The following is a 15,077-nucleotide window of genomic DNA, read 5'->3' on the forward strand; positions in this document are numbered from 1 at the left end:
CACCGACACCATCAGCGAAGCGCCCAAAATGGCGGACGTATCAAGCAGGCCTTGAGTTCCCCCCACCCTCCCTCCGGCCGCCTCGCAGCCAATCGCGGCTCCATCTCCGCCCCCAGACCCGCGCTCATTGGCCTTCCTCTCCCGCCCCCTGCAACCTATTGGATCGCCCAGCGGCCCGGTTGCGCCCACTCCGATTGGCTCCCTGGCCCCGTCAGTCAAGCGCGAGGGGAGCATTCTTTTCCCATGGACTTGACGGATCCGGAACCTCTAGGACCCCGGAGTCTGGAGAAACAAATCAGAAACCCGGAGAAACCTGGCTGGGTCCCCCTACGCCGTAGCAACAGCAGGGCCCGTTTGACGGACGCTTTGGACCACCAATCCAATAGCCAATGCTTTTTAAAACTAAATGGAGCCAAACCAATCCTGGCCGTGGAGCTGGGAGCGGAAAGGGAACCAATGGGGTAGCGAGACGGGCGGGCGGGTCGGATGGCCCGGAGGAGACCCGTGATGACGTGAGCCACAATATGTTCGGGCGGCCGAGTACGCCCCGAGCTGGGGAATTAGCTCAAATGGTAGAGCGCTCGCTTAGCATGTGAGAGGTAGCGGGATCGATGCCCGCATTCTCCACGGGTGAATTTTATGGGGGGGCGGGGATCGTCAGTCCTGGTTCCTTTACCCGTAAGTGGTGGCTGTGCCAGGAGTTGGGGTCAAGGTGAGGATCGGTCTATGTCAGGACTGGGGTCCCCGTGAGGGGTTGGTACCCCCAGTGGTGCGTCTATCCCCGCCGCAGGGAAATACGCGGGCGGTGGCGTTCCTTTTGTCTTACAGAAGGATTTACACCGGAGCCTCTTCCGAAATGCTCCCCGGGAGGGCTGGGCCGGGACACCGAAGAGTAGCCCACCTTGGCCCATTCCAGGCGCCTTCCAAAAACTTGTCTCACTTCTAAGTAGATGCGAAGCGCCGCCCCGAGTCCTGAGTAAATCGACAGGAGAGCGGAGGTTGGCAGCAAGGCTGAGAAGCGCAGGCCAGGTGAGGGTCGGGTGGAACCCAGCCCGAGTTCGGCAGAACGCAGCATCGCCCACCCGCGGGTGTGCGTGCGCTCGGGGAGGCTTGCGCTGCCGGCTGTGGTTGGGGGCCCCTCCTGGGCAGATGGCATTTCAACCCACGAACAGGGAAGACAGGGCCGTGGGCTCCTGGGTCCAGGTGGCAGGTAGAGAGACCAGAGACGCCAAGGCCGAGCTTTGGAGCGCTGGGGAGGCAGGGGCGTGGTTGGGTTGTGGTGAGAGAGGGACGTGGCGGGAAGTGGAGGTGGTAGAGGTGGCCGCCATGGTGCAGGGTCTTGGGGACAGTGCCCCCATGCCCAGGAGAAACCAACAATCCTCAATGCCCAGACTGCACTTAGGCACCAGGCCTGGAGTCATAATGGGGGCTCCATGCAGGGAGGTTGGTGGTCTCTTGTAGTCTGTAGGGCAGCTCACTCCGGTGGTGCTGGCTTGGTCAGGGATGGCCACTCCAGCTCAAGGAAAGCAGGGCCTGGTTACTGTGGGGCTTCCCCAAGCTGCTTCCTGAGAAAAGTGACATAGCTTGGCCACTGAGGGTAGGGAGGGCAGGACCAGTGGAGTTGGCCACCGGCTTGCCTTCCAGATGTTCAGCACCTTTCTGCACCCATACCCCCATCCTTTGCGCCTGCTCATCCTCATCCCAGCTGGCCTGAGCTCCCTCCATCTCACTGGCTCAGGCTCTCTGAATCCCCATGCCAAACAGCAGGGAGAATGAAACCTAATGGAGCTGAGTCAACCCCAGTGCATGGGAAGCTGGGCCTCTGGTGCAAATGTGCCCCTCGCCCAGCTCACCCCTTCAGCAGAGACTGAGACAGACTCTCTAGAAAGACTTTGTGGCTGGTAGCTCCAGACAGTACAGTATTATCATCCCCATTTTACAGATTAGTTAACAGAAACCCAGGCAGCATTCAGACACCAGGTGTGGCCCATATTAGCTGAGTAAGCTTGGCTGGGTGAGCTAACCTCTCTGACTCTCCAGGCTTTATCTGTAGAGTGCTGATAATACCTACTGACCTATGTCCATGCCCTGAAGGGTGCTGGACCTCTAGGGAGGTAGCACCCAAGGGCAGATATTATTCGCATCGATCCTGCTGCTCAGAGCGGCTAGGGGCCTTGCCCAAGGCCACACGGCAAGTGAGGAACACAGTCAAGACTGAAACCGGTTCCGGAGGTGTGCTGGTGCAGAGGGTTAAGGGAAGGACAGATACACAGATATCCTGGGGGTGGGGAGCAGGTCGGCCTGGCAGAGAACTGCGGAAGGATGGTGCAGAATGCACATTTGTCAGAGGATCCAATGGGGGTGAACGAGGTCTGGGGGAGGAGAATGAGAGGGACTCATGGAGGCATTGGAGGATAAGCAAAGGAACTTAGGGTTCATGCTCAGAGAGGGAGGGCCAGGAAAAACTTCTGAGTAAGACAGGGGCCTGTTCAGGGCTGGCCACATTTTGGAAAGGACAGATTAGAGCAAGGGCAGCAAGGCGGTGTTACAACATGCAGAGGGGCGGGTCCCAGGAGCTAGACCAGGGAGGAGGGGAGAGGCTGCAGGAAACCCCTGGACGGGGTGGTGCCTGAGAGGGAGGCTGGGCAAGGGCTTGGGACCTGCCCTCCTGGGAGCCTGGGGAGAGCCCAGCCACACACACAGATCCCTTTACTCATTCATCATCAGAGAACTTGCCAGTACATGCTTCAGGCTCTTCCATCCCAGACTCTGAGGAGGGTCACAGGGACATGTGGACTATAATTAAATGAAATAATGCAGTACCTCGCCCAATATAAGTGGGCCCCAAAAGTCTCCAATTATGATGAGCTAACCCAACTGGAAGGGCTGAAGTCAGGGAGGACTTCCTGGGGGAAGAGGAGGTATTTGAGCTCAGCCTATCTCCCTGAGAGCCCTAGAGAGCCATTGACAGGCTTCAAGCAGGAGAGGGACTCTGAACCTTTGCATTGGTCTCAGCATCCTAAAACTTCTAGAGTTCATGGATCACCATCTTCCCCTTTCCCCCCTAATCCTTTCATGGCTTAATTTTTAATGTTTAAAATTTCAATCCAGGGGCGCCTGGGTGGCTCGGTCGGTTAGGTGGCTGCCTTCGGCTCGGGTCATGATCCCAGAGTCCTGGGATCAAGCCCCACGTCGGGCTCCCTGCTCAGTGGAGAGTCTGCTTCTCCCTCTCCCTCTGCCTGCCTCTCTGCCTACTTGTGCTCTCTATCTCTCTGTCAAATAAATAAATAAAATAAAATAAAATTTCAATCCAGGGGTGCCTGGGTGGCTCAGTCAGTTAAGCATCTGCCTTCGGCTCAGCTCATGATCCCAGGGTCCTGGGATCGAGCCCCACGTCAGGCTCCCTGATAAGTGGGGAGCCTGCTTCTCCCTCTCCTTTTGCTGCTCCCCTTGCTTGTGCTCTGTCTCTGTCAAGTAAAGTCTTTTCAAAAAATAAAACAAGGGGCGCCTGGGTGGCTCAGTCGGTTAAGCGTCTGCCTTCGGCTCAGGTCATGATCCCAGGGTCCTGGGATCGAGCCCCGCATCGGGCTCCCTGCTCATCGGGAGGCCTGCTTCTCCCTCTCCCACTCCCCCTGCTTGTGTTCCCTCTCTCGCTGTCTCTCTCTGTCAAATAAATAAATAAAATCTTTAAAAAAAAAAAAATAAAAAATAAAACAAATTTTCAATCCATCTAGACTTAAAAAAAATTATATGAATACTTTCAGATCTCTTCAACAGTAGAGAGAAAAGTGTAATGAATGCCCACATACCCATCACCCAGCTATTACCCCCTTAACTTTTGGGAACAGACGTAGAGCTGCCAAATTTTAATTCTATCAAGTAATGATTTTTTTTAAAAAATTTTAAGTCATGATTTTTTCCAAAAAAACACCTTATACTATTACCATCATTTCATAAAAGAAAGGACATTTTAACATATACATACACTCAGATAGAAAAAGGCTTTAAATTGAATAAGCTCAACTTGGGGAAACTGCCCGCCCCCCCATTATCTTTCCTATTGTCATGTCCCTGGGACTCAGACCTGGTCTGAGGGCTAGAGTGAGGCCACCCTGGCAGAGGTGGGCAGGTGCTGGGCCAGGTCACCTGTAAGCTGAGGGTGAGGTCCAATGAGAGGTGGGAGCCCAGTGATGTGAAGAGTCAGCCAAGTGGCTCTCAGGAAAGAACCCTACAGGAGCCAAGTCCTACCAACTCCCGCAGCTCCCAGGTTTCTCAGGGACAGAACCTTCCACACCTACCACATCCCTGTCCTCCAGCATCCTGCCTGGCAGTGGACGTGACCAAGATCTGGCCACATGGATTTTGTTCAACCACCCAGGGCAGCTGTAGCCCCAAGGGGGCTGTGGGGCCGGGGCAAGGAGGAGCTCCACACCCATTCTGGATGAGGGTTGGAGGGCTGAGCGGAGCAAATGATAGGGCCAGTGGGGAGTGAGACCCCCGCAGGACTCAAAGATAGGCGACAGACTTGGGGAGTAGTGGGTGTCACTGCAGAGGGGAGGGGGTTTGCAGGGAAGGTGGAAGCCCTTGAGCAGTGCCCAACTCTCAGTACTATTTCTTGTGGAAAGGAATGGTTTGAACAAATGAGTGAAAAAAATTCTGGCTTTATTATTTTCCCCCAAGCTGTGGTTTCCTCAACTACAAACTGGGGACACCATCTACCTAGCTGGGCTGTTGTGAAGTTTAAATGAAACAAGCCTGGTTAACTTCACCCCCTCATTTAAGACACAGCTCAGATATCGCCTTCTCCAGGAACAGCCCTCCCCACCCCCACCCCCACCCCGCCCTCCCATCTGAATAGAATATTCCCTCTGGGCCACCGGATATCTCAACACAGTGCTCTGGCCCTCAGCTTTGGAAACTGTCTGCAGCACCCTCAAGAGAGATGCCCACATCTGACTAATCTCTGGGTCCCCCAGCATGTGATTTAAGTGCAGGGCTCTGCACACAGTGGGTGCTTACTGAATTCTCTGCACATAGTGGGTGCTGACAGATCCACTTGGAAGATAGCAGGCAGAGCAGGTTGGCCCCCTTTCCTCCTAGCTGACCTCATGGCAGGAAAGGGTCCAGAGAGTGGCCTCTGGAGACAGGCCTGGGATGCTGGGGAGAGGGGGTAGAGGGCTGCAGAATCTGTCTCCACCCTCCCCTCAGCCCATGCCTGTCGCCAGGGGTCAGCAGCTCAGCCCGCTCCTTCTTCACCCCTTGCCTGATCCCTGGCTGGCCCTAGGAGAACGGAGGGAACCCCCACCACCCATGAGTGAGAGGAAGGGCGGGAGAGTGGACTCCTGCTTCTGAGTCAGCCAAGTCCCCCTCCCCCCCCCATCTGCCCCAGTTGACATTAGTGCTTTCATTAGCACCTCAGGGCTTGTGGCCCGACCTGGAAGAACAGGAACCCCGAGTGCTTGGGAGGCCCCAAGCCCCTGCAAGCAGCTCCCTGGGGCAGGGGACCCCACCTTGGGCCTGAGAGCTCTGGGTGCACCCTCTAGCTCTGCTGGTCCTTAGCCGTGTGACCTTGGGCAAAAGCCTGTCACCTCTCCGAGCTTTAATAGGTCCCAGCTTCCATTTACCGAGGAAGTGCTACCTGCCAGGCACTTACTGGGCAAGGCTTCTCTCTCGATAGGCATTATCTCATGGAAGCCTAGAACAGTCCTAGGGGGCGGGGGACAGCGCCCTTCCTTAAGAGATGCGGCCAGCTGGGTGAAGTGAGTTAAGAGGTGAAGCTGGCCTGCCTTCCAGGAAAATCCAATCCCTCCTGTCTGCAACGGGTCCTTTAGTGCAGGTCCCCACCAGGTGGCAAAGCAACCCCAGGTCGGTACTCAGGCCTGGCCTTCCTGAGCTCCCTGTTGCTTGCGCTAATGGCAGGTCACCTCATCCTCTCGTCTCGTGTCTGCTCTTGGTCCCAGGGGCATCACCACCAAGGCTAACCATGACCTCAGGGAACTGCTGGGCAATCAGGGAGCAGGGGAGGCAGCTCCCCGAAAGTCTCAAGAAACCAGGCCTGGCAGGCTTATGTACCTGACGTCCCCAGCTCTGTCCCCTGGTTGAACAGTCTCGGGAGCCCCGAGGGCCACCACCTTTCCCAGCACTGGGGCCCCAGGATCTGAGTGTTCTGTGGTTTCCCCATCCTGGAGGCTGTCACCTCCGCATTCCAGGCCCTGGGGGGTTGGCCAAGGCTTCGATCTTCAGTCCTGCTGGGAAGCCCTTCTTCCAGATCTCTGTGTTGATTCTTAAGTGGAGTGTGTGCCTGGGACTCCCAGTGGTGCTTCTTCTCTAACCTCCCTGCGACATTCCAACTGGGGTTAGGCCCTTCCCGCCTGGCACGGGGTGGCTGGGGGAGGGCAGCCAGGCTTCCTCATGACTCCTGACTTGCTGACTTCTCAAGTCTCCTGCAGGCTGGAGACCCCCCAGGGGCAGGCAGCAGGCCTTATCTCTTGGTGTCCTCCAGTACCACCCCAGTGGGTAACAGGGCAGGCCTGGGGCCGTGTTTACTGACTGCCTCTGCGAGGACCAGGCTCTCCAGGGCCCGTCTGCTGGAAAGGACAGGGCGGCAACCAGGGAGGGCAGGAGGGCTGGGAGGTTCCCGCCCCCACCCTGGGCGAGCGTGGCCTGGCAGCCCCATCCACTGGGGTCCACATGGATGGCAGGGCCAGGAGGGACCCCTTGGACAGCAGAAGCCTGGGGCGGCCACACACAGAGATCAGATGGAAGCAGACACTGGCCAAGGAATAGCCCAAAGCCCAAGTACGTAATCTGCAGAGCCCAGCGCAAAATGAAAAGGCAGGGCCTCTTTCTTAAAAACTATTCAGAATATCAGGATGGCAACAGCAGAGCACAAAATAAGGTGCAAGGGCCCTTCATGATGGCACGAGTCAGGCCTCCTGCCCGCACGTCTCTACCCAGGGGTTCAGCCTACCCTGTGGGGGCCTGATATAGACACGGTGCTCCGGACGGACAAGTGCGCAACTCTGACAGCTGCCCAGGGGAGGGCCGGAGGCCGGGATCCCCTCTGTGAGGACACTCGATTCAGGAACACACATGGCACCAAAGAATGGCAGTGACGTTTTAAAAAAATTAAGTTTATAAATATTTTCTCCACTGTACAAAGTTTTCCCAGCCCTGCCCACCCCGTCACTGTTCACATTTCTCGCGTTTTTAAAATCCCAACTATATTTATTTTTTTTAAATCATAAAATATATTTTTTTCTTTGTTCATATTTAAAACTATTTACAAGGGCGCAGAGAGGCCAGGGCGGCCCGGCAGAGGTCAGGACGAGTCCGTGCAGGGGGACGGAGGGGGAGGGAAAAGATGGAAGTAGCTCCTCTCGGTGGCGGGCGAAGGGGGGTAGCTGTCCTCTGCCGACAGGTACTGGCTGTGGGGCGTCGGCGGCGGTGGGTAGGGGTCTGAGTCCGAGTTCAAGTCCAGGTAATACTTGCTGGCCTTCCAGCGGTTGGCACTGTAGTCGCTGTCGCAAACATCGGTGCTGCAGGGCGTCGTGGGGGGCGCCATGCCGCGGACGATGTAGGGCCTAGAGGGGACACAGGCGAGTGGGGCCTCGGCTCAGGGGCCCCTCACTCGTGCGGTCTCTCGGAGCCACACGTCCCCACCTCACAAGTGGGCGTGCCGGCACCCGCACTCCAGGGCGGCCGAGGCCAGCCCCCCGCAAGGACGGCAGCCCCGGGCCGCGGCTGCCTTCGGGGAGAACGCGGCCTCCAGGGCCGGCCTGGCTGGCCTTGGGCGACTGACTACCTAACCCCTCTAGACCTCAGTTTCTCATTGGTAAAACGAGGAGGATAAAACAGGACCCGGTTCCAAAGGGGCTCGTGAAGGTTAGATGCGATTCTGCATGGAAAGTGCGAGAAACAGTGCCGGACACGGGAAAGTGCTTGACAACCGTTCCCCATGGTATCGTTCCTATAAATATCGGGAGACCGGTGGGCCTGGAAGGGTCCCCTACTGAGTTAAGGCACTCTGACCCAGGACATGCCTCCCAGAGGTCTCCTGCACCCTAAGGTTCTGTGTGGGGCTGCCGTACGGCCTGAGCTGGGGGTGCGGCCATGGTATGTTTCAGAGCCCCAGGGGGCTCATCGAGGGCGAGGAGGGGGAGCCAGCACGGGACACGTGGGGCTGAGAAGGTGCAGCAGGAGGACAGGCCCCACAGGACCCTGGGAGGGGGCAGGAAGGGACCCCGACAGACAGTGTGGGAGGGAAGAAGTGGCACAAAAATCGGACATAAGGAGTAAAGCCGGGGGTGGACCAGAGACTGAGGGGTCTGGCCAGTGTGCATGTGACAGCCTGGGGACAGCCACCAACAAGGCCACTGGGGACACATTGGGGCGCTGAGGCACCGGGGGACCACGGCAGGTCCCTGACTAGGGCAGTGACTCGGTAACAAGGGGCACCTCTCCTCTTCAGGCCCCAGAGTTCCTGAAATGGCCACCAGATGGCAGGCGACGCTCTGAGGCACCTCTGCACCGGAGGGGGAGGGGGAAGGGGGAGGATGAGGACCAGGAGCCTCCACTCCCAAGCCCCTGCCTCCGCCTGCCCCTTCAGGTCGCTCCCATGGGGTGAGGGGTCCAGTGCACCTGTGTGGCAGGCCCTGTAGGCTGAGAGCCCTGGGTCGAAGGTCACCTCAGGCCCCGACCTGGCCCCTGGACACAGGCCAGCACACCCAGATCCCTCTTCTCAACGTTCTCAAGGGTCCGCGCCCCCCGCCAGCCCCGACCCAACTGGAGCAGACCTGCGGGTTTCCCTGTGGTGGGTGGGAAGAGAGGCCCCACGGTGACAGGGGCCACACCAGCACTCATGTGACTTGGACCTGAGCCTTCCGGGACGGAGGCAGCAAACGGTGGTCCTGCGGCTGGATTCAAACACAGGCACACCTTGGCCCCCCGTGCCTTGGCCTCCCTGGGAGGTGGGGGCCCCGGCCACGCCACAGTGGGAATCCCCTGGTGGCGTCATTCCAGGCCACGACTGCCCGGGCGTGTCCCCAGAGCTACTTCTAGATTCCAGAGCCTGCTCACAACACGGGATTTGGTTGGTTTCTGGACTCAACAGGCAGACCCGCTTCACTCCGTGGGGAGGCAAGCCGGGCACGGTCTGAGGGCCCAGGAGAGCCCACCAGCACCCTGGCCCTCTCTGCCAGGTCTTCTCACCCAGGAAATGGGGACAAGACCCCGCCTCTACCACAGGTTTGGAGGCCCAGACGGCCCCGGGTGTGCAGGGCTGTGGCAGGGACTTCGTACCTGTAGGGTCTCGCGGTGGTGGGAATGTTTGAAGAGTAGAACACGTCCACGTTGTACAAGGAGGGGTCTGTGGCGGGGGATGGTGGCGGGTTCAGGATCTGAGGAGAGCCAAGCAAGGGTTACACGCTTCCGGTGGCGCCCCGCCCTCCCGATCAGGCGGACAGGTCTGCACGGGGCCCACCCGGCTACGTGGGCCCCACACTGTGGGGAACCAACAGCTGTCCTGTCACCCCTGCAGGTGGTCACAGTGAGAGGCAGCGGCGCCTGTGGCCCGAATACCTGCCCTGCGGCCCAGCAGGGACCCCAGGCCCACACCCCGATGCGCAGCCGGGCTCTAAAGAGGTCCTTGGATGCCTGCACCCGCCCCATGCACTGCCCCCCAACACCCAGCAGATGTCCCCGCGGGCCCTGGGGTGTACCCCGGTCCAGTGGGCGCCTCATGATGCTTCTCTGGGACTTCTCTAACTCCCCTTTTGGACTGTGACTTCCCCATTTCTCCCCACATGGTGTGAAGACTAATTCCTACAAGACCCTCCTTATTCCTAACACTAAGGTGGCTCCGCATTCCGGCGGGAACCCCGACCACGAACAGGGGGCGCCACGCTGAGGGAGGGGCCCCAGCCCCTCCACGCAAATCAGGGGAAGGTGCCCCCTTCTCAGGGGATGTATTGCCCCCAAACTGTGATAATGAATACAGTGCATCCTCCGGAACCAGGCAGCCCAGGATCGGCCCCCCAGAGGGAAAGAGGGACCTGGGGTCCCCGGTGACGCACGCAGATCTGCATCTTCCCCAGCAGCTGCCACCGACAGCACCCCACCATCACATGGCCCTTCTGGGCATGCGGGGCTTTTGTGGGGTCACAGCCGGACCCTGCTTCCGGAGCTCTCACAGCTGAATGGGAACATGGCTGGCACTGTGTGTCCTGAGGGACTGGAGGGCAGAAGAAAGGGCCCAGCCTTTCCTGACAGGCAGGTGTGTATGGGTCCTGATCACTCCCCAGCTGCGGCGTGCCCCCTGGTGACACATGGTGAGTAGCCTACAAGAAGTGCCCTTTGGGAAGTGGCAAGAGCCCCCAGTCCTTATTCTGGGGAAGGTCCTCTTCGGCCCAAATAGCCAGCCTGGGGATCCCTCAGGATTTGCCCCCAGAGTTGGGAGGGCACGATACTGAGGGGGTGTCCTTCAGAGGGGGGAGCAGAAACCAGGTGGGGAAGCCCAGCAGAAACGGCCTCCTAGAACCGCCCCTGCACCCCATGCCCCTGGGGTCCTGTTTCTTCTTCTGCCCATGAATCTGACTGGACCTGGTTTCCCTCCACCTCCACCTCCAAGGTGAGCTTTGGGATTCTGCCCAAATCCCTTGCTCTGCGGGTGGTCACTGCCCCTTCCCCCAGCGCACGGTGGTCTGGCTGCTCTTCCCAAGTTTGGGGCGGGGGCAGCCCCTCAAGGACGTGGGCTCAGGAGAGCGCCCCCTTCTGGTCGGGCTGACATCGTGTGCGGAGTGTCAGATGTCCTCAAAAAGGCCGGCTCTTCCTTTAGCGGCAAAAAGCGGAGTTGGGCGAGGGGCTACCATTGCCTTTAGATGCCATCGTGTGGGTTCCAGAAAGTACGTATGAAACTACCGTGTATGATCCTAGAATGGTGGATTTGTGTCACTGCATGCTGGTCCAAGCCCACAGAGTGCGCAACACCAACAGTGAACCGTGCTACCAGCTGTGGGCTTTGTGTGTTTATGATGTGTCCGCGTGGGTTCGTCCCTGGTGCAGGACATCAGAGGTGACACTAAGGGAAGCTGTCCACGTGGGGGGCAGGAGGCATGGGTGGCCTCCCCAGCGGCGCCTGTGGCCCGAATACCCTCCTCTCAATTTTGCTGTGAACCTAAAGTTGCCCTTAAAAAAGTCTTAACAAAAAAAGCACCTTTGTAAAACTGGTGAAATCTGAATAGGGCCAAAAAATACCCTCTCAGTGTCCTACTCCTTCCATGGTGCTATTGCCCTAGACTGAACATGTGCGTCCCCCGTCAAGTCCTATGCCGAATCCTAACCCCCGATGTGATGGTATCGGGAGGTGGGGCCTCAGGGAGGTAACTCAGTCATGAGGATGGAGCCCACATGACCCGGGTCAGTACCCTGATAACAGACCCCGTTCTGCCCTGTGAGGAGGATGAGGCGGCCACCCGTGAACCAGGAACTGGGCCCCCACAAGACACCAAATCTGTCAGCGCCTTGCTCTTGGACTAGGCAGCCTCCCAAACTGTGAAGAACAGCTGTCTAAGCCCCACCCAGTCTGTGATATCTTTGTTAGAGCAGCCGAGGACGACCAAGACGTTAGTCATGCGAGATGCTGCCTTTGGGGGGATCTGGGTGAAGGGTACGTGAGATCTCTCTGTATTCTTACAACCGCATGTGAATTGACAATGATCTCAAAATACAAAGTAAAAAAAGTTACTCTCTCGGCTGGGAAAACAAAGTCCAGCCTTTTGTACACTTGCTTGTGTACAGATTACCCGTGGGGACACACGAGAAACTCGCCACAGGATGTGCCTCTGGGAGGCGGCGGTTCTTGCTCAGAGTGAGGGGGTGACTGACCCTCCTTCTGCTGTACGTTCTACTGTACCTTTTGAATTTTGTACCATGAGCCTATATTACTGATGTGAAACAATGCAGTCAATTTGAAAACAGCTCGCTTCACACGGGGTTTCTTCTTTTTAAATATTTTTTTTTTTTAAAGATTTTATTTATTTATTTGACACAGAGAGAGAGAGAGAGAGAGGAATCACAAGTAGGCAGAGTGGCAGGGGGTGGCAGAGGGAGAAGCAGGCTCCCCGCCGAGCAAGGAGCCCGATGTGGGACTCGATCCCAGGACCTTGGGATCATGACCCGAGCCGAAGGCAGACGCTCAACGACTGAGCCACCCAGGCGCCCCTCTTTTTAAATATTTTTTAAAATATTTTATATAAGGGCGCCTGGGTGGCTCAGTCATTGGGCGTCTGCCTTCGGCTCAGGTCATGATCCCGGGGTCCTGGGATCGAGCCCCACATCGGGCTCCCTGCTCGGCCAGGAGCCTGCTTCTCCCTCTCCCACTCCCCCTGCTTGTGTTCCCTCTCTAGCTGTCTCTCTCTCTCTCTGTCAGATAAATAAAATAAAATCTTTTAAATAAATAAATAAATAAGATTTTATTTATTTATTTGAGAGAGAGAGAGCACGAGCAGGGTGAGGGGCAGAGGGAGAAGCAGACTCCCTGCCGAGCAGGGAGCCCGATGCGGGACTCGATCCCAGGACCCCGAGATCATGACCTGAGCCAAAGGCAGACGCTTAACCAACTGAGCCACCCAGGCGCCCCAACGGCGTTTCTTTTTGGCAACACAAAAATGTTCTAAAACGGTGGTAACAGTTGCACCCACCTGTGAATATACTAACCGCCACCGAATTCTACCCCTGAAGTGGGTGAACTGTATGGTATCTAAGTTGTATCTCAACAAAGCTGTTTAAAGGGGCGCCTGGGTGGCTCAGTTGGTTAAGCGACTGCCTTCGGCTCAGGTCATGATCCTGGAGTCCCGGGATCGAGTCCCGCATCGGGCTCCCTGCTCGGCGGGGAGTCTGCTTCTCCCCCTGCCCCTCCCCGCCACTTTAAGTGCATGCTCTCTCTCAAATAAATAAACAAAATCTTAAAAAAAAAAAAAAAAAAAGCTGGGCTGGTAACAGTGTCATCTCTTGCTGCTAATAAGAATCCCCCGGCTCCCAGCGGAGCCAGGGGACAGAGAAGCCAGGGCACCGAGCCTCCTGGTGTCTGCATGGGGGGGCTCAAGGGGCAGTCCTGGAGTGAGCTGGTATTTCTAGCTGGTCACGTAGCACATGTGAGAGTCAGGGGATGGTGGCAACAGAGAGGACTAGAGGGATGGTGGGGAGTCTTCGAAACTCCAGGCTTGCGGCTCCTCGTTTCTGCTGCCTCTAGACATGTCCCAGGCCTGCAGCCTCCAGGAGACGCAGTTCCCAGCGGGCAAAGCCCAGATAGTGTCCCTTGCTGCCCCCTCCCTCCCAGGGCTGCCAGTGTCAGATGTGGTAAGGAGTGGAGAGCCCGGACATGAGACACCAGAAAGGCAGAAACAGCCAGCCCTGGCGGGTAGGGCTTCCTGGAGACCCCCAAAGAAAGCACAGGAGGCAGCGTTCAGCTTAGAAGAGCACAGTGTTGCAGGAAGTCAGGTTTGTAAGGATTAAAAAGTATAGAACCATGTAATGTCAGACCCCAATGCTTGTCTACACAGATTCACGCTGGTGCATCAAGCTCACCCAGGTCCCTGGGGCTGTGCTCTTGGAAGTGTCCCCCCACCTCCAGCCAGCCTCGGGAGAAGTCCCCTGGCGGGAACGTGGTGGAAGTGGGGGGCACTGGGGGCTTCAGTGTTTCACCCTCTGTACGGTCATTTCTCTGTAGCATGTGGCTCAGCTAGGACCAGGCCCTCAGCCCACACGGCCTCCTTGGAGTGTTTCAGCCACAAAAGTCACCTGCGAGTGACAGTCCTTTGGAAAACAATCCAGCTATTTCCTGGGACCTAGCAGGGCCTTGGGAGAGAAAATATGATCTTGGCAGGGACGCTAAGGAGAAGGGCACCCAGGCCAGTGGATCGCCCTACCCAGACCGGCCCTACAAGAGGCAGTCATAGACAGGGTGGGGCCTATGAGGAACGAAGGTGGTCACCAGGGCACTGAAATGTCCAACAGCAACCCTAGGAGGTGGGATTATGGGGGAGACTCCGCCCCTGATATCTGTATGGGGTTTTCAGATTAGCCACAACGAATAAGGAGTATCCCTTCTACACAGAGAAAATGTCCCAAGAGAAAAACGAGAAGATGCACACGGGGAAGAAAGCAAACACTCCCACCCTTCTCTGTGGTGGTAGGACAGCTAATAATTCTAGGAATCCTGAGGTCACAGGAAGTGTCCCCTGGCCAGCCACTCATGGTGGAGAACCCCTGCTCCCACCCCCACTCACCGGCGGGTACAGGGTGGCCTTGGTGCTGGACGAGCTGCTGGACGAGGCCCCGGTGACATGGTTCCGGTCATAGAGGGGCACTCCGCCCCGGCCCCCCATCAGGCTCACGGAGCTCATCATGGACTTGCCACATGAGATGCCTGCCAGGGGGAAGGGGACAAGGTGGGTCAGGGGCCAGGCCACCCACAGACACAGCACACGCTCCTTGGCTCCTGCTGCCCGTAAGACCCAGGCTCGGCGGCGGGGGGCGGGGAGGGCGAGTCCTGTCCTGTCCCTGCCCCCACTGGCCCCTCTGCCCACCCCCAGCGTGCGTCTCACCCACTCACCCCACACCCTGCCCCGGCGACTCACCCCACCTCTGCCCAGGGCCCTGGCCCACGGCAGTGTCTTACCTGTGAAGGGACCGTGCTGTGAGCTGCCCGGGGCTATGAAATTGAGGGGCACGTGGGGGGTCCCACTGACGTACTCATGCGGGAAGGGCCCGTTGGCCCCGGCGTAGCGCTGACACACCACGCGCTGGCAGACAAAGTAGACCCCGCCCATGACAAAAAGGGACAGGATGATGCCGATGACCGGCCCGATGGCGCTGCTGTGGGCCGGGCTGTCGTCGGAGGGCGGCTTGGTGATCTCTGTCAGAGAACGGACAGGGAGAGAGGGCGGACATTAACCGTGAAGGCTGGAGCCCTCCTGCAGGGGTGGAGCCCCCGTGCCCCGGAGGGGCCGGTTCAGCACAGCGCCCAGCGGTGGCGGCGGGGGGGGGGGGGGGGGGGGGGAGGGGGGGGGGGGGGGGGG

The 15,077-nt window shown here is 58.0% G+C and overlaps 1 protein-coding gene across 1 annotated transcript in view; it reads right to left on the bottom strand.

The window, feature by feature from the left end:
* Nucleotides 1-7,112: 7,112 nt before the first annotated feature.
* The window catches only part of LRP5 (LDL receptor related protein 5), an 88,838-nt gene continuing 80,873 nt past the window's right edge, over nucleotides 7,113-15,077 (bottom strand). Inside the window, exons 21-24 of the mRNA XM_021685276.2 lie at nucleotides 14,678-14,914; nucleotides 14,286-14,425; nucleotides 9,301-9,398; nucleotides 7,113-7,583 (exon numbers count right to left, since the gene is read on the bottom strand). Of these exons, the coding sequence (XP_021540951.2) occupies nucleotides 7,322-7,583; nucleotides 9,301-9,398; nucleotides 14,286-14,425; nucleotides 14,678-14,914 (737 nt within the window). The 3' untranslated portion in view covers nucleotides 7,113-7,321. The remainder of the gene's footprint in view (nucleotides 7,584-9,300; nucleotides 9,399-14,285; nucleotides 14,426-14,677; nucleotides 14,915-15,077) is intronic.

The sequence above is a fragment of the Neomonachus schauinslandi genome, chromosome 11 (assembly GCF_002201575.2).
Source record: "Neomonachus schauinslandi chromosome 11, ASM220157v2, whole genome shotgun sequence".
In the NCBI taxonomy this organism is placed as follows: domain Eukaryota; kingdom Metazoa; phylum Chordata; class Mammalia; order Carnivora; family Phocidae; genus Neomonachus; species Neomonachus schauinslandi.